The sequence below is a fragment of the Haliotis cracherodii genome, unplaced genomic scaffold (assembly GCF_022045235.1).
Source record: "Haliotis cracherodii isolate W230 unplaced genomic scaffold, xgHalCrac1.p SCAF_11, whole genome shotgun sequence".
Lineage (NCBI taxonomy): Eukaryota > Metazoa > Mollusca > Gastropoda > Lepetellida > Haliotidae > Haliotis > Haliotis cracherodii.
The window spans coordinates 22,882,507-22,904,992 of NW_027266266.1; the positions used below are offsets into that span (position 1 = coordinate 22,882,507).

A 22,486-nucleotide genomic window follows, 5' to 3' on the forward strand; every position below is an offset into this window, starting at 1 on the left:
AACCAACCAACCAACCAATCTTTCAACATCTTTTGTGAAAACACTTAGTTGATGAAACAGATGTTTTGGACATCAACCCAGCTGTCGTGGTGCTAAGACTGCCACTGATTTCTGTTCCAGGCTTATAGGTCACCACATGACCATAATGAGAGATATTGTGAAATTTGGTCTGCTGTAATACTGTAATAGATGTCCACTAACACCATATGTCAGGATCTTTGACCTGCATGTACCACTCTACTTGCTTGAGCTGGAGTAAATTATGATATTCTTCTTCTGCCAGAGTAAGCTCCAGTCTGACAAAGGATCTGATATGTATGAGGCTGATGTGTCGATGGCAGAGGATGATGTGTCGTCACCTACCAAGGACGTGACCAGGAAAGATGCATCACCCATCAGCGACGACACAGAGTATGACAGCTGTGAGGAAGAACTGAACGCTGAAGCTGATGCTGCAGTGAACAACCACCGTTCCAGGCTTGAAGACCATCTGCCAAATGCTAAAGATGCACTGTCTAATGAAATTGACCATGTCATTGACAGAATTGACCAAAACATGAGCATCACTTTACAACCTGATTCTGATGACGGTGCTGGTAAGGCATCAGGATTAGATTGTTCGCAAATGAATGCAACTTGTGAAAGACTTGAAGACTATTTATCCTCATCCGACAAAGAAACAGAACTATCAGATGATAATGATGAGGGATTGACGACAACCAACAAGCCAGAGGCTCAACAACTTCTAAAAGTGAAAGAAGAATTGACATCTCCAAAAAAATTCAAATATAAAAAATTGACTCCTCTGAAGAAACGACCGCTGGTTGTTGAGGAGCACATTCTGATCTCCCCAGAACCGGCTAGTCCTTTGATGGAGCTGAAAGCAAAGAGACAACGCAATCATTCTAAAACAGCATCTCCTGCTCAGTTTCTGAGTCGCACTTTGATGAGCTGTGCATCTGACAGTCCCGAGACACCATCATCAACCTCCTCTAGCCACAGCGACAGGCTTGAGGAAACCTTTGTGGAGGACTCCCCTGCTTGCAAGAAGAAGCTGCAGGAGAGTCTACAACAAGCTGATTTACCTAGAATAAAGGCTTTGAAAAGCTTCCATGTTGTCGACTCGGTAGAGAACACTCCTGTTGTTGAGGATGAGGAGGTGGATTCCAGGGTGGAGAGCAGCATCTGTGATGACGACATTGTGAGGGATAGTGACAAGGATACCCCAGTGAAGAAGAACCGGCGGAGGAGTGTTTGCAAGAGGAATATTGTAATCGAGAGCTCGGACGAAGAGGATGAGGAACAAAGATCATCAAGTGCTGAGTTGGCTGAGAAGAGTGAGGTGAGATTGCCAGAATCGGACAGTGAGAATGATGAGCTGCCGGACCTGGGGGATGATGTGGCAGATGACCCAAGGGGACCTGCTGCAGGTCGAAGTGCCGTTGGAAGTACCAGGACAGGGGATGATTCTGCTCTGTCATCAGGGAATGGTTTGTCAGAGTTGGAGGAGGGGGATGTGGATAAGTCTTTGTTATCCGAGGACGAAGAGTTGGAGGAGGGGAATGTGGAAAAGTCTTTGTTGTCCGAGGACGAAGAGTTGGAGGAGAGGGATGTGGAAAAGTCTTTGTTGTCCGAGGAAGAAGAGGCAGAGGCTGGTCCTGCTGATGACTGTGATATGGAAGGTTCAGAGGAGGAGGAGGAAGGTGGGTCTGGGTTGTTCTCATGATGAGGATGATCATTCATCATGATGGTAATCAGTGGAATTTAGGTTTGAGCATGAGGACTTTGTATCTAGTTTGTTAGAATCCATTTTGGACTGGGACTCTCACACAGTATTTGACTAATGATATACTACTCAACATTTGTTAGGGACCACACATTTGACTGAAGATGACTGTTGTGGTCCTTATCAAATATTGAGTAGTGTATATACTTCAGTGTATAAGATCCTCAAACTACATATATTTTATTATATTTACATCAAAAACATATTACCGATATCTGTTAATTTGAAATTGGAATTCCAGATAATTTCTTTGAAGTCACTGAACACTTTCATAAGCCTAAGAAATGGATGTTGCAAGATCAAATCCAATGGCAAAACATTTTATTGAAATTTTCATGGAATTTAAGGATGGTAACAACTAACAACTGAGTTAACTGAAGAGAAGAATCCGGTTGAAATGTGCCTTTGTTATGCTTATAATTAATGTGATTTTTATTGTTATGATTTTTTTCAGAAGATGAAGTTGATAGCGATGATGATGATTTTATAGATGATGATGAGGAGGAATTTGAGGAAACTGGAGATGAGGAAGAAGGTAGATATGTCAATCCGAGGACTAAAGTCTGCTAAAGATCAAGTTTGGCTCTTAAATTCTGTATATGTGTGGTATTTACAAGATTTATGCTGAGTCTACACCAATCATATTTGGACAGGGGCAGTCCGGTAGCCCAGTGGTTAAAGCGTTCGCTCGTCACGCCGAAGACCTATCCTATCTCACACTTTGCATTTCTCCCTTCTCAATCGATCCTAGAGTGGAAACTAACCTTGAAAATGTTTCCATCTTCTAAAAACACCTCACCCAAACACACCCCAGCTGTAACTATGGTCACCACTTGTCCATGCAACGCATGGATGTCATGCTGTCTGACCAATCGACTTGCCCTATCAACTCATTCTCTTTCATATTGCCTTTGAGTGGAGACATGTTTTTTTCTGTAGGAGAATAATACTTTTTTTTTTAGTATTTCAGTTCATAATGTTTTGTTATGAGGAAGGAAGGAAAAGGAAGTGTTTGACAGATGCAAGCTAATGTTTTATGCACATGATCTGTATAATAGCTATAGTGAGTGTGGAGGACTTTGTCCTTCATCTGACAGGTGTGATATCTGTAACGTGCTGTGTGACGAGCAGGGGTCCGGAAACCGTCATATGCGCCGGACATGTCCGATTGGGAATCTCAAATGTCCGGTCTAAAATATTGCTTACCGGACATTTAAATTTTTCTGTCCGGACATTTTAAAAAGTATTGTCCGGACATTCTTAAATTTTGACCGGACATGATCAACAGTTAGGACTGAGCAATTTCTGTCTGCAGTTGTAACACAATGAAGATTATCTACACTGACAAGCTTTGTTTGTTTTGATTGCTGTAAATACATCGTACCTAGAATGATAGTCCAATCGGTCAATCACTGTAATAGGCAATAAACTGAGTTGACACTGATTAATCGAGGATTTATTACTGAGAACATCTTGTTAATTTGAGTAAAATGTATTTACAACTGTACATAAATACCTTGCATCATCGATATACCTCATTATCCTCACAATGCTACGATACGTAACCTCAGTCAAGAAGCGAAAGCGTGACGACAGCCAGTCGACCGATGCAGATCAGTCGAGCGGATCTGCCAAACCCTCAAAGTCTGAATGATCATTTTGTAAGTCGTGGCTAACGACTTTCACTTGGTTGACATACAACGAGGATTTGCAGATTTTATTGTTTTCAGTAGCTAGTCGTATATTGAATCTTGATTGACCGCCATTTTGCTTTCTGTGACGATCGATAACAATTTTTTTTATGATCAATAATTAAGTACAGATGAAAAAGTATTCAAATAACTACTGCTATCAACGATAGTTTAGGATTTATGATTATATTATCTGTCTTGTTTTAAATAATCTTTAGTTTAAAAAAAAAACTTTTCCCGTGAGGTCACGTGATAACCAAATATGGGATAATAGTCTCGATCCAAATGTTACAACGCGTACACTCTAGCAGACTCATGAATATTAATTAGACCGTTCACAACGTTGACAGATCGTTATTATAACAGAAACAAACGAATGTTTTCCATATATATCTAAAATGATATTATTTGTTATTAATTGTCCGGTGAATTAAACAATTTAAATTGAAACAATTCATAATTCATCATATTATGAATACGTAACAACTTGTAATTTGTGTGTAAAAAGTCGTACTAAAACACGCTGTTTGAAGGGGGCGTGGCATAAATGTAAATGTCCGATTGGGATTTTAAATTTTCCGGACCCCTGGTGACGAGTACTTTCCCATCTACATTAGGAAATGTGCAATGAGGGAAAGTGATAGACGATCAAAATCCACGTCTGAGGAACATGGATGGGCCTTCTGCTGCCAAGAAAACAAAACGAATGTTAAAAGCTGCACGATTGGGTTTGTCTAAAGTGGCTGCGAACGGTCCATGACTCGCGAGGAAGGAAGGTTTGGACTCATTCTTGACATCAGACCTAACTGAAGAATCATCTGTAGTGAATAGATCTGTAGTCATCTGTGTGGAGAAGCTGTCTACTGTCACTTCCACGGCTTCTTAACGAGATGATCTTTGCAAGATCTCCAAAGAGATGCAATCTGTGTCGGCAGCTTTCAGGGAAAGTCATTCGCCACAGAAGGAAGTGCTCTCACGGGAAACATCTTCTAGTTCTAGATCCCCTACCCAAAGGGCTCGATGGGTGGGTCTCGAGCTGACATATTCAACTCACCATCGTGGATCTAACTGCTGCGGTACCATGCCACACCTTGAAACAGTGACTCTAGGACCACCATCTTTGATAAACAGTGTTGATCAGATGGACATGTTGGCTTGGATTGATTATGGTGTCCCCTTACATTACATGATAATAGTGTCCACTTACATTACATGATAATAGTGTCCTCTTACATTACATGATAATAGTGTCCCCTTACATTACATGATAATAGTGTCCACTTACATTACATGATAATAGTGTCCCCTTACGTTACATGATAATAGTGTCCCCTTACATTACATGATAATAGTGTCACCTTACATTACATGATTATAGTGTCCCCTTACATTACATGATAATAGTGTCCCCTTACATTACATGATTATAGTGTCCCCTTACATTACATGATAATAGTGTCCACTTACATTACATAATAATAGTGTCCCCTTACATTACATGATTATAGTATCCCCTTACATTACATGATTATAGTGTCCCCTTACATTAAGTGATAATAGTGTCCGCTTACATTAAATGATTATAGTGTCCCCTTACATTAAATGATAACAGTGTCCGTTTACATTACATGACAGCTCTACATAGGAGGGGCATTCTTCATACTTGTACTTGGGACAAACAGTTCAGGACGCAACAGTTCCAACAGCCTTGGTTTTCCAACACTTTTTTAGCCAATGGTATTCAGGCGGTAGCCAGGGAGGTGACAAAGGACACTTGGCTTCAGATATCTGTGGGACTTTTGCAACTGCAGAGGCAATAGCTTCAGGAGAATAAGCATCTCTGATAGAAGATACAATATAGTCCGTCAAGCACAGATCTGAAGGCTCACTTTCGTTGTAAGAAGCGTCGAAATTAGGGAAATGAGTCCTTGCATGCAACGCGACTGCGACCTTCCACCCCAGTCATGACAGTGTATGATACACCTGCAGGCATAAAACTTGGGACTTTTTCAGCCAACTGGATGATCCTTACATCTTGATGCTGCTGACTGAGGGCTACAGGTTGCCACTGTATTCAATGCCTCCCATGACGAGTCATCTTATGCAGCTAGACTACTCAACCAGCCAAGTGAAAGCTCCACCAGACACAATAGTGGTGTTGCTTGACAAACATCAACAGGATCATTAGGTCCCAATCTCCTGAAGAAAGACACCAGCAATCTGTGCATGATCTTCAATGTGAAACCGTTCAGTGAGCAGTTTCTGGAGATACCACTGCACTTTTCAATGGTTTTGATTGCTCTTCTTCGAATGATTGTTCGACCGGGAGACTACTTGGACCTCCAAGACTCTTACCTTCTTGTGCCAATCTATCCAGATCATCAAAGGTATCATCGCTTTATCTTCCAGGGGATACACTACCAGTGTTGGTGCTCCAATTTGGCATTCCATGCCGCCCTGGTTATTATCCCTCCAATGAAACCCACCACTCAGTTTCTTCACTGCTGGGGGATTGTCCTCGAGGCCTTCATCGATGACTGCATTTAAGCTCATGCCGCCCCTCGGGTCTTAGGGAATCATACGCTAGGGAGTTGTTACACCTCCTAAGCTGACTCGTCAACACAGTAACGTAAGCCTGTAAGTGCTCTGTGAAAGAGAATGAGTTGGTAAGGCAAGTCAATTGATCAGACAGCATGAGATCCATGTGCTGCAGGGCAAGTGGTGGTAGTGGTGACCATGGTTACCACGGTTACCACTGGGGTGTGTTTGGGTGAGGTTCAGAAGCTGGAAACATTTTCAAGGTTCGTTTCCACACTAGGATCGATTGAGAAGGGAGAAATGCAAAAGTGTGAGATAGGATAAGTATTATAAATACACAATTTGTTGTTACATATTTTCTCTCATTATTTCTCTCATGTATTATGATTTTGCTAATGCAGCAGTTATTTGGTATCCATGGATGATGTTTCTGTACATTGAGAACTGACAGTGTTAGTGACATCAACCTTTTGTGGGGATTCTTCATCAGAATATGTCCCCAGTACCACATGCAGAATCGACGTTAATGGGGATCGGGTGGTCAGGATCTGTGACTTGACAGATTCTGCATCAATGTACTGTGAATGGCATGGATTGGTTCTTATGCACTGATTTGCCTTGTCCAGACTCCATTACTTCCAGGCAGCCATGATATAGCTGGAAGTAGCGATTCAAATAGTGGGTATGTCTACAATATGGAAGTGACTCTTCTCTCTGTGACATCTCTCCAGGTTCAGGCTCCAGTGAGGAGGAGGAGGAGGAGGAGGATGACCAGGATGATCTGAATGACCTGTCACCACAGTTGAGGGCACAGTTTGACAAGTTTGTACAGAGAGGCAGGTCAGTGTCTTTAAGTGCCATTTAGAATCTGTATGAAGGAGGAAAGAGTGAACGTCTTTTTTTGTTTCAAAGTGATGTTTGAGGTGCTTGTGCCATTATCATGCAAGTGATCAACAACTGGCTACGACATGGTATATAATCTATACACATAGGCTATTATTTTTCAGAAACAAAGGGTTGGCAGATGTTTTTAAGTGTTGTTAAATAGTATATTGGAAAGAGTGAAAAAGTTAAATATATGGCCAGATTTTCAACTAATTAAACATTAATATTCTGTTCTAACCATTAATGAATTTTTAGAGATTATTATTAGAGCATGTGTGTCATGCTGATTTTACGAAAATGAGTTTCAGAATTATATTTCCCGACCGAAAGTGAGGGTATTACATGAATTCTTACACAAGTTTCATAATATCTATTACTATACACATACTTTCCTTTATACTATTAACAATAAGAACATCAAAGATGGACCTAAAAGAACATTTCAAGATCTGAAACATGTGGAATAAAACATGGCATGTTCTAATATTTAATTTTGTTCAATAGTTATTAATGTTAGAACGATCTGTAGACAAAGGAATGCACAAATGCCTCATGAGAGTGAAGCCATCGCACTCTCTGTTCCAGGACTTTGTATCTTGAGGGTCAGCATGAAGAAGCTCTGGCCAACGTCCTCCAGGCGCTGGAGATCCACTCCGACTCAGCTCTTCAGGCCATGGCTCTCAAGATGCACCAGGACATCGCCTCCTGAGTCAGACTGTACGTTGGTGAGCTGAAAGACACTGTCAATACCTGCCCGTCAAGTTGCGTGTGTGCAGAATTACACCAACACTGAAGAATCACCAGGCTGGTCGTTAGCCATCAGAGAAAGACCAACACTGACATTGTGTCCGGAGTCGTCCTGGATAGTTGGATATTTATTGCTGAGGGAAACACTACCAGAGTCTCATTCCACACAGTGGTCTTAGCATCATGACTATCATAAGTCATTGTTAACTTAGTATTGGAGTAGTGATTGTTGTTCCACTACGATTGCTTTCCGGAACACCCTGAACTGATCTGAAGTCTGTAAAAGTTTGAGAGTAGCCATGGTTGTAGCACAAGATGGTTTTGTAGAAGAGGCCTCCTTATTACACGCAGTGGCCTTAGCGTAATGACTATCATAAGTCATTGTTAACTTAGTATGGGAGTAGTGTAGAGTCCCACTACGATTGCTATCCGGAACACCCTGAACTGATCTGAAGTTTGTTAAAGTATGATAGTAGTCATGGTTGTAGCTCAAGATGGTTTTGTAGAAGAGGCCTCCTTATTACACGCAGTGGTCTTAGCGTAATGACTATCATAAGTCATTGTTAACTTAGTATTGGAGTACTGATAGTTGTTACACTAAGATTGCTTTCTGGAACACCACTAAACTTATCTGAAGGTTTTTTTTAAAGTATCAAGTGAACTATGATGGCTTTGTGGAGGGGCCCATTTAAGTATTTTGAGTCCAAGTGTAAAATAAGATGGGTTTGTGGAACATTGCCCCTTAAACATAGACTTACGATTTTTGTAGTGCTACGATCACTTTGAGGAATGGACCCTGGACATTAGCTCTTAGCTGGACGCCTTACCCAGAGGTCAAAGAAACATCTCCAGGGGGATGTCTTCTGAAGAATCAACAGCAAATAGTGCTTGAAAATTATGTAATCATTTGTGATTTGTCTTGTACTGGATGTGGTTTATATCGTTTATGTATGGGATGTAGCTGATGTGTCTCATGTGGTTATGTGTTAAAGGGATCTCAGTATTATGATGACAGATATACTATCCTGTATTATTTAGACAGAAGTGTAACAAAATGGATTTACAACATAAGTGGTGTGAATAAACTTGTTATGTTGGAGAAGTGTTGCATTCATATTTCAGTCAAAGGCTGGATTCTGGGCAATGGCCAGTCATAGGATATGTTCACAGTTAGCTCTTTCAAAGGATGTACTTGATACCTGGTATGACAAAACTAGTCTGGAGCAACCCACAATAATTCAAATCACAATTTATCAGTCAAAAAGCATTCAGTACCAATGAGACAATAAAAGGTATCTTCCTATTGTTCACATGTGTATTTTTTATATTTAGATGTATAAAAATTGTACTGATAGTGCCAACAAATAGAATCACCATGTGCAAATACATATCATGGGTGGATACCGCTTTTTTTAAAAGGTGGGGTGCACAATTAAGATCTATTTATTGTCTTTGGTGGTAATTTATACAGAAATTAAAGATTTTTTTCAAAATAAAAAGGTGGGTTGAGCACACCACCTCTGTATCCGCCCATGCATATTTCTAAAGGAAAAGCAAAACCTTGAACCTACAGCAATTATTATTTACACATTGCTTCAGTTTCTTAAGCCTTGTGATAAAATGGGGGACGGGGAGGTGAAATTAGGTTTAACAGTGCGGTTCAAGATTATTGCACTTATTTAAGGTGTTTGCTGCTTGTACTAGTGTGGAAGAAAGTCAGTTACACATTACTAGCCCATTGAGATTCCATGCGCCCATACTGACTAATAGCCATCCAATCAGTGTTTTATAACCTTCATACTAAGCACCAGGCAGGGAAACAACAAGTGGCCTCATTTAATGTCTGTTGGTATGTTTCTTGGTTTGTTTGTTGTTTAACGCCACACCCAGCTATATGTCGGCGGTCTGTAAATAATCCAGTCTGATCGATATCATGAGCATTGATCCATACAGTTGGGATACGATGACATGCTTCTATCAAGTCAGCGAGCATGACCTGATCCTGTTAGTTGTTTCTTACAAAAAGCATACTCGCCTCTTATGACAAGCATGAGTTGCTGAAGACCTATTCTAACCTGGATCTTCAGGAGTCATATGTTGGTATGACATGTCGTGATCGAATGCTCTGGGCAGAGGTATCCGCTAAACCATGGAGGCGATCAACAAAAAGACGAAATATGCATATATATCAAATCGCAGCATCAACAATGAAGCAGTGTTCAAGAGCCTAGAATTAAGTTTTTAAAGCATGACAAAAGAGCAAAGGTCAAATAAAGGCTAACATATAAAATATGTTGATTCCTCTTCACTGATTAATTTTTCAAAATAAAGGTTGGTGTAGTTGCCATAGATATGGGTTTCATTTCAAAATGGCTGCTGTGGCTGTTTTGTTACCACTACAGTCATGATCCTAGAACAACATTTCAGCGACCTGGAAGTGTCATATACTTTAATGTAATCACATGTTGTTTCACCCAGTCTTGGGCCACCTCCGTGGTCTTGATGTAGAAGCGTCCGCCCGGAGACGTTAAGACGTTAAAAGATGGTAGTTGTTGTTACCCTGTCTGGCGCTCGGCATTAAGGGGCTAAAACAAGGACTGGTCGGCTTGAAGTCAGTATACTGTGAGTGGGTTATTCATGGCATCTCAGTGAGCTAGCACTATAAATCGGCATAAGTCCGGACTAGTACAAGCAGCCAAAGCACACACGTGCATGCACGTCGCTATAGAAGTGCAATAACCTGGACGCGACTAAACCCAATTTCACCTCACCTCACCCAGTCTTGACAATCAGACAAGCCTGATATTCTGGGCACTTTTATTCCACAATGCCAACGCGGTTCTTGTTTCATAAATGCTGTCAGCATGACACAGACGTCGGTATAGTTCTAGACCGTTTGCTGTCGTTTGTTGGGCTCACGCGAATTTCACGTGCGCATGTTGGGCTGTTCAATTTACAATGCAGACCCCCTTGTAACAACAGGCAAGAAGCCACCAACAATTACATGAGCTTTTGTAACAACCTTTTTAACACTTCATGACAATCTCTGAAATTATGGTGACGAGTTGGTAGGGACAAATAAAATACTTTCATGCCATTTAAGATGAATCGTTGCTTTCAGATTTATATCTATTTTGCATTTCATCGGTACGATTTTGCAGCAAGCGGACAAAATTCGTAGCGAGTTCTGGGTTTCAAACAGTATTTCATGACTGCTCAGCTTGTGTGAGGACAACTCTCAGTACGGCAGTTCCCAAACTTTCCTGAAACGAATGCTCACATAAATGGTGCTCAAACAACAAGAAACAATCCTGGCGAAACGGAATCCATTATTGGAAACCCAAAATCAATTGTTTCTGGCTCGCGTAATGGGCGCAACCCTTGTCCCGCTTGCACGGTGCAGTTTCTAATCTCTTGCAAAGGTGAGTATTGATCTATCTATTTAATGATTTTTAGACCAGCCCTAAATGTAGCTCTTTGTAATTACATGTTTAAAATAAGGTGACCGCCTACGTGGTCTAGTGAATAGAGCGTCCGCCCGGAGAGGGTCTGATGGTATCAGGCCTCGTCATACCAAAATGGTACTTGTTGATACCTTGCCTGGCGCTCGGCAAAAGGGGTTAAAACCAGGACTGGTGAACTCGGAGTTGGTATACTGTGTCTCAGTAGGGTATCCATGTTAAACTGCTGCATGGCATCTCAGTGCGCTAGCACTATTAATCCGGTCTAGTACAAGCAGCCACACGCACACACATTCACCCATAGGTGCATTCACGTCACTATGTAAGTGAAAAAACTTGAACAATGAACCCCATTTCACCTCACCTCACCTAAAGTATTGATGACACAGCTGTAGCGTATGGCTACACAGTATTGTTGTAATTGTTTTCCCATCGCATTCCTTGAAAATGCGAGTATTATCAAAATTTTATTTAACAAAACTGTTAACATGGCCTTTTTAAACATCCTTGAAATATTCTTATTTGAATATACGATACCTTGACTAAAAACGAGCGTAGGAGTGTACTCATCAATAATCCAGCAACATGACTGCGGCCTGTAAATAATCGAGCCTGGACCAGATAATCAGGTTATTGATATTACTGCAATAGCCCAAGCCGTCGGGGTACGATGACACACATACAACCAAGTCAGAGTAGCACAACTTTCTACAAGAGAATTATCTCTCCGTCTAGAGTACCTGGAGTCTGGTGAGGGCGGTCGGGTAGCCTAGTGGTTAAAGCGTTCGCTCGTCACGCCGAAGACCCGGGTTCGATTCCCGACATGGGTACATTGTGTGAAGCCCACTTCTGGTGTCCCCCACCCTGATATTGCTGGAATATTGCTAAAAGCGGCGTAAAACCATACTCACTCACTCACTAGAGTCTGGTGATGATAATTGTGGACCTTGTGAGTTATTGAATGGGAAATGCATGTATTATCAGTTTGTTAGTATAAAATGTCATGTTCACATGGAGTCTATGTACAAAAAATGTCAAGTATATTGTCAAATTCCATAATGTTTATAAGCCATTTCCCCTAAAGCCATATCTTGCAGGAACATTCCTGAGTGTATTTTACGTACGCGTCAGTCACTATGGACGAGGGACGGAGTAAGTACGGTTTTACGGCGCTTTTAACATTATTCCCGCAACATCATGGCAGGGAACACTTGGAATGGGTTTTATGTATTGTGTGTGGGGATTTTGTTATATTGTTCAGTAAAGTTGACATTTATTGTTGACATTTATTGTTAATAGGTTTAATAGTGGACAGTCGAAACCAAATATGTTTGGAGCAGTGTTGATGGCTCGCATCAAATTAATGTTTTCCCAAATCCTCGAATATGCGTCGTGCTTGTATTCATTTACCAAGGTAGGGGCGGTCCGGTAGCCTAGTGGTTTAAGCGTCCGCTCGTCACGCCGAAGACCCACGTTCGATTCCCGACATGGGTACAATGTGTGAAGCCCATTTCTGGTGTCCACCGCCGTGATATTGCTGGAATATTGCTAAAAGCGGCGTAGAACCACACTCACTCACTCATTTACCAATATCAACTGACAAGACATCTATTCCAGTATTATTCATAAATGCTCTCTCGATGTCTCTGCCTTGTGTCGGTGGAATACGCGTGTATTTTAAGATGTACGATAGATTTAAAAAGGCAGGGTTCGCTTCCGGGTATGACTTGAAACTTTGTAAACATGCCAGTAACTTCTGAAAGTGCCTTTTACTAATCAGAAGTTTGGGATATTGTTTTTTGCTTTTCCTAGGCAGCAAGAAAGTCACGAGAAAAAGAAGGATGGGTTCATTCGCAGTGTGTATACACGTCATGAAATAAATATTGAAAGAAATTTGTATTTCTGAAGACATCAAGATACAGTTTGGATCGGTTTGGGTGGCAGCCTTGATAGCCAACGAATAGGTTCATCTCGGAATCTCCCATATCACTAGGGCTCCTCTTCAATTTAAATTGAGTTACTTGTTTCTTTCAAAACTATACAGTTTTAGAGACTAAGCATTAGTCTGAAAAGGCATCACCAGTATGGAATTGTACGATTCCGAACTTTCACGAGACTGTGTTTATGAATCATTGTCAAATAGTGGCGACATGAAATCTCGGAAACAATACGCGAAATCGCGCATGCACAGAACGGAAAATTTGGATAAGGCATTAAGTAATCCGCATGCGCAGAACGATTGATTTCAATACTTCCGCTAAGCGCTTCGAGTGCAGCGTCAAACGCGGGCCTGTAATCTAACACGCGTGAACTGACCAATGAAATCTGAGAAGTAGAAATACCGGTAGACGCTGTTGCTTGATTGACAATGTCAATCAAGAAAGGGAGGAGCTTGATGATATCGTTCTCTCCCAGTAAATTCCGAAGTCAAATAACGACGTTATTTGGACGGAAAAACGATGGTTTGAAAACGTCCAAATAACGTCGTTTTTCCGTCCAATGACCATATACGGAAAAAAACGACGTTTTCGTGTTTGCAGTGTGAGGCAAGTGCTGAACTTGCGCCTTTGCCTATGTAAGTGATATTTCTGTTATTGATTGCGTTTCCAAGGCAACACGTCAGACGTGTTCAAATGAAAGTAGAGGTGTTCAAATGAAAGTAGTGTTCATTCTTACCCCCAAAATTTTCAATAACCTTGTGGAACTTTGCATAACAATATCAACAGAAGCGTTTTGCTATTCATATTTTCGATTTTGAGCTTTTGCATTGGACTTCGTTTCGATATTTTTTGGGCTCGTTTCCTGAACACAACTTCTAAACGGTTCAGTATGTTTCATAAAACTTTGCATATACATCAGGCAACTGCTGAACTGGTGCTTTTTGCTGATTAGGAATTGAAAAATTTATTTTGTTGCGTTTCTCTGGAAGAAATGTCAACATAACCCCATTAAACCCCATTTCACCTCACCAACTTACGCTAGGGTCTGTGTCCTGTGCCAAACTGATATATCTTTAATTATTTTTCTAAGAGATTATGATAAATTATTTTGTACCATCACATTTCGAGTACTGGGCTTAAAGGTGAAGTTTAAAGGTGAATAGTGTTTAGGTGAATCATTTCTATTTTGCCCCGGGAGACATGCACACATATCAAGTTACAGCGCGTTTTGAGTATACAGTAAACTTTGGTTCGTTATAATCGTTGGTTTTAAGCATTTCGATTAATTACCTCACTCTGGTCGTCGCATTTTATAGACATAACATATCCACTTCACAGGTTTTAACCTAATCACTGTTTTACTATTGTACATGAAACTGGCAAGGAGCTTATTATTTTATCAAATTGCATCTTCGAGTTCTTACGATTTTGACGGCCAGTTATATGAGGTGAGGTGAAATTGGGTTTAACGTCGCGTCTAAGATTATTGCACTTATGTAGCGACGTGCATGCACGTTTGTGTGTGTGGCTGCTTGTACTAGTCCGGATTGATACCGATTTATAGTGCTAGCCCACTGTGATATCATGCCGCAGTTTAACTTAAATACCCCACTCAGACACAGTATACTGACTCCGAGCCGACCAGTCCTTGTTTTAGCCCCTTCATGCCGAGCGCCAGACAGGGTAACAACAAGTACCATCTTTTAACGTCTTTTGGCTCTCCGGGCGGACGCTCTACCACTAGACCACAGTGGCGGTCGTTAGTTATATGAAGGTCGGGTGGTATTAACACACTGAAGAGTGTCGTGCTATCCTAAAAGAAGTGACTGTTTCGATATTTTTCTCGTGTTGGAAAATGCTTGACATAGGAACACCGAAGCTTACTTGCAGCTTGATGTTGCAGCTTTATATCGCCGTTTTCTTGTATAATATATAGGGGAATGTTAACTGAGTGCAAAATTACAAAAGTGGCATTTCTTGGTAGTCACAAGTTACAATTCCCTTGTGGCCAACTTATTAACTCTTAAAACTATTTGCTCATGTAATTTAATTCATTAAAAAATCGAGATCTAAAAGTTTGACGGACGATTAATTAAACAGGATAAAAATTGACGATACATATTTACAATGTATTACTACCTGACATCGTATAAACCAGATAATAATAATAATATTAATGATAATGATAATAATATGTACATATTCTAGTAGATAGTGTAGTATGTTTTTCAGAAGAATGATAACCACAGTGACGCACTTTACCAGTAACATAACATCTAGACATCATAGTAAGCTAAATAGTCACATTTGGTAACTTGCCTTGTCCATGACCCGTATGGCCGTGTATAACTTGTCCCGAAATTTCAAGAGCAGTATACATTAAGTGAATAATGCAAAACAGAGAAAAATATAATATTTATGGAAGTAAATCTCAATACAATATTTTTTTATCCAAGGGAGGCTACTCTCATTTGAAACACAAAGGTCACGGTCGATCTCACTACTGTGACTACGCAGTAACATATGTTTATTTCGCGATTGTGTGGCCGGTATGACAGTGTGTTTGGATACCCTGCGTACATATTCATGTCCAGGAAAATGAAATTTCAAAGTAGTCATGTAATGATTCGGTGCATCGTGTCACACTATCTTCGTTCAAGTTGACGACGAGCAATGAATACAACGTATCACGTGACATCAAAAGCTATGACGTCATAGAAAAGACATTGCGGCCCATTACGTTTCTAAGGCCTGCATTGCCATCCCCTCATCGGAGGAGATTCTGCCCACAAAGGAATCAACGGCACCCAAGAAAATCACACGCAAGGAAAAGGTTTGTAAGCGTTATTCTTTGAAGTGTGCAGCCATTTACAACATACAATATTTTCGGTTTTGAGAATGTCATACGTTCTAGACTAGGCCAACCCCATCGTTTCAAGGAACTCAAAGGCTTTAGGCTAGTTTGTTTTGATTATACGAATATTGAATGCACCTTATTGTATCCCATTTTTGATTGATATCATCTTCCAATGCGAATTAAGTAGGTTGTGACGTTAATGAGGTGTTTTCGGTAGAGAAGAGTACAGTTAACCAAAATTAAGTCGTTCTACCCCGTTTATTTTTGTGTGTCTTGCATTGTGTGTTTGGGGGCTGCTTGTCTATTGTCCCCATGAAGCTGTGAATGTAATTGAAATTGACATTGACTGACCAGGGTAAAAATAAGGATTAGTAATCTTTTATATATTTTTAATTAGTCCGCGAAAATCATCAAGTACAGAGGTGCAATTTTCCTGGTAGCCCCCAAATGATCCTCACGAGAATCTAGTCCTTCCTGAATTTTCCAAATCATGACTGGCAGATGTTGAACCCAAGCAATAACGCTTTGCCATTTGGGCATGCCAAACTATGGCTTGAAGTATTAGACTACATTGCTTCCACATGTCATTAATAGTGCTAATGTTAAAATAGTCTAATTAATTATTATTAATTATTATTAGTACGCACCTCCATTTTTTGTTTGTTATGTTACCCCTTTACAAAGTTCAAAATGGGTAATAATTTATGTCATTTTAATAAACATTATTCACACCAGTTTAGTTTCTTTGTGAGTGAGCACTAATCATGTCTGGGCATCAGTCATCTGCATGAGGCTGCATGTACCTCCCTGGATCCAGAGATGTAAAACCTAACTCACTGTGATGTATATAGACGATTTTGACAGCTAAGCCACAAAACAAATTTAAACAGGCACAAAATATTGGAATAGCTCAGTGGAAGGAAGGTTATATAATATATTATTTCCCAGACTTAGGACAAGTTTCTTTGTCACTTGTGTATCAAAGGTATTGATTCTGGTACAGATCTTGTGCTGCTTCAAGAACTTGGCTACTGCCTGTTCCCATGGAGATTGATGAAAGTTTCCCCTATGGAGTCAGTGCCTGGCTATGCGAACCAGGAAGACAAAGAGAGTAAGTCAGACACATATGTTTTATACATGCTTATCCACCATGCCATGATCATTTCTGTCCCTTGCCTCAGCTGTCACCCTCCCTTGCTTCACCTGCCGACAACTGCCAAACCTCAACCTCCAGCCTCACCTTCCCACCAACCTCCCTTACCTCATTGCCTACCCCTGTTATCTCATTGCCTGCCTCCCTCAAATCATAGCCTGTGTCCCTTGCCTCACCTGCCCACCTCCCTTGCTTCATTACCTGCCTCCCTTGCCTCATTGCCTGCCTCCCTTGCCTCATTGCCTGCCTCCCCTACCTCACTGTCTCCTGCACCTGTCCACCCAGTCTTCTACACCTGTTCCCCTGCTTCCTTCTCCTGTCCACCCTCTCTCAAACACCTGTCCACCCTGTCTCCTACACATGTCCACCCTGTCTCCTGCACCTGTCCATCCTGTCTCCCACACCTGTCCATCCTGTCTCCTGAACATATCCACCCTGTCTCCCTCACCTGTCCACCCTGTCTCCTGCACCTGTCCACCCTGTCTCAGAGTGTCTCCCACACCTGTCCACCCTGTCTTCCGCACCTGTCCATCCTTCTCCCACACCTGTCCATCCTGTCTCCTGAACATATCCACCCTGTCTCCCTCACCTGTCCACCCTGTCTCCTGCACCTGTTCACCCTGTCTCGGAGTGTCTCCCACACCTGTCCACCCTGTCTCCTGCACCTGCCCACCCTGTCTCGGAGTGTCTCCCACACCTGTCCACCCTGTCTCCTGCACCTGTTCACCCTATCTCCAACACCTGTCTACCCTGTCTCCTGCACCTATCTTCCCTGTCTCCTGCACCTGCCCACCCTGTCTCGGAGTGTCTCCCACACCTGTCCACCCTGTCTTCTGCACCTGTCCACCCTGTCTCCTGCACCTGCCCACCCTGTCTCGGAGTGTCTCCCACACCTGTCCACCCTGTCTTCTGCACCTGTCCACCCTGTCTCCTACACCTGTCCACTCTGTCTCCTGCACCTGTCCACCCTGTCTCGGAGTGTCTCCCACACCTGTCCACCCTGTCTCCTGCACCTGTTCACCCTGTCTCCTGCACCTGCCCACTCTGTCTCCTGCACCTGTCCACCCTGTCTCCTACACCTGTCCACTCTGTCTCCTGCAAAACTATACAGTTTTAGAGACTAAGCATTAGTCTGAAAAGGCATCACCAGTATGGAATTGTACGATTCCGAACTTTCACGAGACTGTGTTTATGAATCATTGTCAAATAGTGGCGACATGAAATCTCGGAAACAATACGCGAAATCGCGCATGCACAGAACGGAAAATTTGGATAAGGCATTAAGTAATCCGCATGCGCAGAACGATTGATTTCAATACTTCCGCTAAGCGCTTCGAGTGCAGCGTCAAACGCGGGCCTGTAATCTAACACGCGTGAACTGACCAATGAAATCTGAGAAGTAGAAATACCGGTAGACGCTGTTGCTTGATTGACAATGTCAATCAAGAAAGGGAGGAGCTTGATGATATCGTTCTCTCCCAGTAAATTCCGAAGTCAAATAACGACGTTATTTGGACGGAAAAACGATGGTTTGAAAACGTCCAAATAACGTCGTTTTTCCGTCCAATGACCATATACGGAAAAAAACGACGTTTTCGTGTTTGCAGTGTGAGGCAAGTGCTGAACTTGCGCCTTTGCCTATGTAAGTGATATTTCTGTTATTGATTGCGTTTCCAAGGCAACACGTCAGACGTGTTCAAATGAAAGTAGAGGTGTTCAAATGAAAGTAGTGTTCATTCTTACCCCCAAAATTTTCAATAACCTTGTGGAACTTTGCATAACAATATCAACAGAAGCGTTTTGCTATTCATATTTTCGATTTTGAGCTTTTGCATTGGACTTCGTTTCGATATTTTTTGGGCTCGTTTCCTGAACACAACTTCTAAACGGTTCAGTATGTTTCATAAAACTTTGCATATACATCAGGCAACTGCTGAACTGGTGCTTTTTGCTGATTAAGAATTGAAAAATTTATTTTGTTGCGTTTCTCTGGAAGAAATGTCAACATAACCCCATTAAACCCCATTTCACCTCACCATCCTGTCTCCTGAACATATCCACCCTGTCTCCCTCACCTGTCCACCCTGTCTCCTGCACCTGTTCACCCTGTCTCGGAGTGTCTCCCACACCTGTCCACCCTGTCTCCTGCACCTGCCCACCCTGTCTCGGAGTGTCTCCCACACCTGTCCACCCTGTCTCCTGCACCTGTTCACCCTATCTCCAACACCTGTCTACCCTGTCTCCTGCACCTATCTTCCCTGTCTCCTGCACCTGCCCACCCTGTCTCGGAGTGTCTCCCACACCTGTCCACCCTGTCTTCTGCACCTGTCCACCCTGTCTCCTACACCTGTCCACTCTGTCTCCTGCACCTGTCCACCCTGTCTCGGAGTGTCTCCCACACCTGTCCACCCTGTCTCCTGCACCTGTTCACCCTGTCTCCTGCACCTGCCCACTCTGTCTCCTGCACCTGTCCACCCTGTCTCCTACACCTGTCCACTCTGTCTCCTGCACCTGTCCACCCTGTCTCCTACACCTGTCCACTCTGTCTCCTGCACCTGTCCACCCTGTCTCGGAGTGTCTCCCACACCTGTCCACTCTGTCTCCTGCACCTGTCCACCCTGTCTCGGAGTGTCTCCCACACCTGTCCACCCTGTCTCCTACACCTGTCCACTCTGTCTCCTGCACCTGTCCACCCTGTCTCGGAGTGTCTCCCACACCTGTCCACCCTGTCTCCTACACCTGTCCACTCTGTCTCCTGCACCTGTCCACCCTGTCTCGGAGTGTCTCCCACACCTGTCCACCCTGTCTCCTGCACCTGTTCACCCTGTCTCCTGCACCTGCCCACTCTGTCTCCTGCACCTGTCCACCCTGTCTCCTACACCTGTCCACTCTGTCTCCTGCACCTGTCCACCCTGTCTCCTACACCTGTCCACTCTGTCTCCTGCACCTGTCCACCCTGTCTCGGAGTGTCTCCCACACCTGTCCACTCTGTCTCCTGCACCTGTCCACCCTGTCTCGGAGTGTCTCCCACACCTGTCCACCCTGTCTCCTGCACCTGTTCACCCTGTCTCCTGCACCTGCCCACTCTGTCTCCTGCACCTGTCCACCCTGTCTCCTACACCTGTCCACTCTGTCTCCTGCACCTGTCCACCCTGTCTCCTACACCTGTCCACTCTGTCTCCTGCACCTGTCCACCCTGTCTCGGAGTGTCTCCCACACCTGTCCACTCTGTCTCCTGCACCTGTCCACCCTGTCTCGGAGTGTCTCCCACACCTGTCCACCCTGTCTCCTGCACCTGTTCACCCTGTCTCCTGCACCTGCCCACTCTGTCTCCTGCACCTGTTCACCCTGTCTCCTACACCTGTCCACTCTGTCTCCTGCACCTGTCCACCCTGTCTCCTACACCTGTCCACTCTGTCTCCTGCACCTGTCCACCCTGTCTCGGAGTGTCTCCCACACCTGTCCACCCTGTCTCCTGCACCTGTTCACCCTGTCTCCTGCACCTGCCCACTCTGTCTCCTGCACCTGTTCACCCTGTCTCCTACACCTGTCCACTCTGTCTCCTGCACCTGTCCACCCTGTCTCCTACACCTGTCCACCCTGTCTCCTGCACCTGTTCACCCTGTGTCCTACACCTGTCTACCCTGTCTCCTGCACCTATCTTCCCTGTCTCCTGCACCTGCCCACCCTGTCTCGGAGTGTCTCCCACACCTGTCCACCCTGTCTTCTGCACCTGTCCACCCTGCCTCCACAATTTTCCAACTAAACCTTCCAAGATATTGAGCAATTTTATCACTTTTCTTCTTCATATTGTGAATGAACTCTGGTAAAGGGTAGCCCCATATTCATCTTCATCTTGTATGTGACCCTATAACCATGAAGACCCTGAACTTGAATGAGTGATACATATATATTTTGTTTGAACTGTTCCTAATTCATTGTCTTCATTTCAGTTTTGGAATTTGCTGTCGGACTCGCCATCAAGGCCTCTCTCACATCAGAGCTGGATGACACTCTCTAAACATCCAGGTAATGACAATACATGTTTCTCATCTCAGAACTTGACAGCATGTTCTAAACATCCTGGTAATGTCAATACATGTCCCTCACCTCTACCTGGACAGCATGTTCTAAACATCCTGGTAATGTCAATACATGTCCCTCACCTCTACCTGGACAACATGTTCTAAACATCCTGGTAATGTCAATACATGTCTTCACCTCAACCTGGACAACATGTTCTAAACATCCTGGTAATGTCAATACATGTCCCTCACAGCTACCTGGACAACATGTTCTAAACATCCTGGTAATGTCAATACATGTCCCTCACCTCTACCTGGACAGCATGTTCTAAACATCCTGGTAATGTCAATACATGTCTTCACCTCTACCCGGACAACATGTTCTAAATATCCTGTTAATGTCAATACATGTCTTCACCTCTACCTGGACAGCATGTTCTAAACATCCTGGTAATGTCAATACATGTCTTCACCTCTCCCCGGACAACATGTTCTAAACTTCCTCGTAATGTCAATACATGTCTTCACCTCAACCTGGACAACATGTTCTAAACATCCTGGTAATGTCAATACATGTCCCTCACCTCAACCTGGACAACATGTTCTAAACATCCTGGTAATGTCAATACATGTCTTCACCTCAACCTGGACAACATGTTCTAAACATCCAGGTAATGTCAATACATGTCCCTCACCTCTACCTGGACAGCATGTTCTAAACATCCAGGTAATGTCAATACATGTCCCTCACCGCTACCTGGACAGCATGTTCGAAACATCCAGGTAATGTCAATACATGTCCCTCACCTCTACCTGGACAACATGTTCTAAACATCCTGGTAATGTCAATACATGTCTTCACCTCAACCTGGACAACATGTTCTAAAAATCCTGGTAATGTCAATACATGTCCCTCACCTCAACCTGGACAACATGTTCTAAACATCCTGGTAATGTCAATACATGTCTTCAACTCTACCCGGACAACATGTTCTAAACATCCTGGTAATGTCAATACATGTCTTCACCTCTACCCGGACAACATGTTCTAAATATCCTGTTAATGTCAATACATGTCTTCACCTCTACCTGGACAGCATGTTCTAAACATCCTGGTAATGTCAATACATGTCTTCACCTCTACCCGGACAACATGTTCTAAACATCCTGGTAATGTCAATGAGTGAGTGAGTGAGTTTTACGCCATTTTTAGCAATATTCCAGTAATATCACGGCGGGGGACACCAGAAATGGATTTCACACATTGTACCCATTTCGGGAATCGAACCCGGGTCTTGGTGTGACGAGCGGACGCTTTAACCACAAGGCTACCCGACCGCCCCCATAATGTCACTGCATTTCCCTCACCTCTACCTGACTCTACCTGTCCACTCTGTCTCCTG

The 22,486-nt window shown here is 43.0% G+C and overlaps 2 protein-coding genes across 2 annotated transcripts in view; both read left to right on the forward strand.

Annotated features, from left to right (window-relative positions):
* The window catches only part of LOC139455584 (DNA excision repair protein ERCC-6-like), a 57,799-nt gene extending 49,143 nt beyond the window's left edge, over positions 1-8,656 (forward strand). The window contains exons 19-22 of the mRNA XM_071237134.1: positions 284-1,703; positions 2,241-2,321; positions 6,747-6,855; positions 7,486-8,656. Of these exons, the coding sequence (XP_071093235.1) occupies positions 284-1,703; positions 2,241-2,321; positions 6,747-6,855; positions 7,486-7,609 (1,734 nt within the window). The 3' untranslated portion in view covers positions 7,610-8,656. The remainder of the gene's footprint in view (positions 1-283; positions 1,704-2,240; positions 2,322-6,746; positions 6,856-7,485) is intronic.
* A 3,588-nt stretch (positions 8,657-12,244) lies between these two features.
* Positions 12,245-20,824, forward strand: LOC139454949 (proline-rich protein 36-like). The gene is made up of 4 exons (XM_071236545.1): positions 12,245-12,260; positions 16,909-17,016; positions 17,344-18,117; positions 19,176-20,824. Exons 1-4 carry the CDS (start codon positions 12,245-12,247, stop codon positions 20,822-20,824), a joined length of 2,547 nt encoding a protein of 848 aa, XP_071092646.1.
* The last annotated feature ends 1,662 nt before the right edge of the window (positions 20,825-22,486 follow it).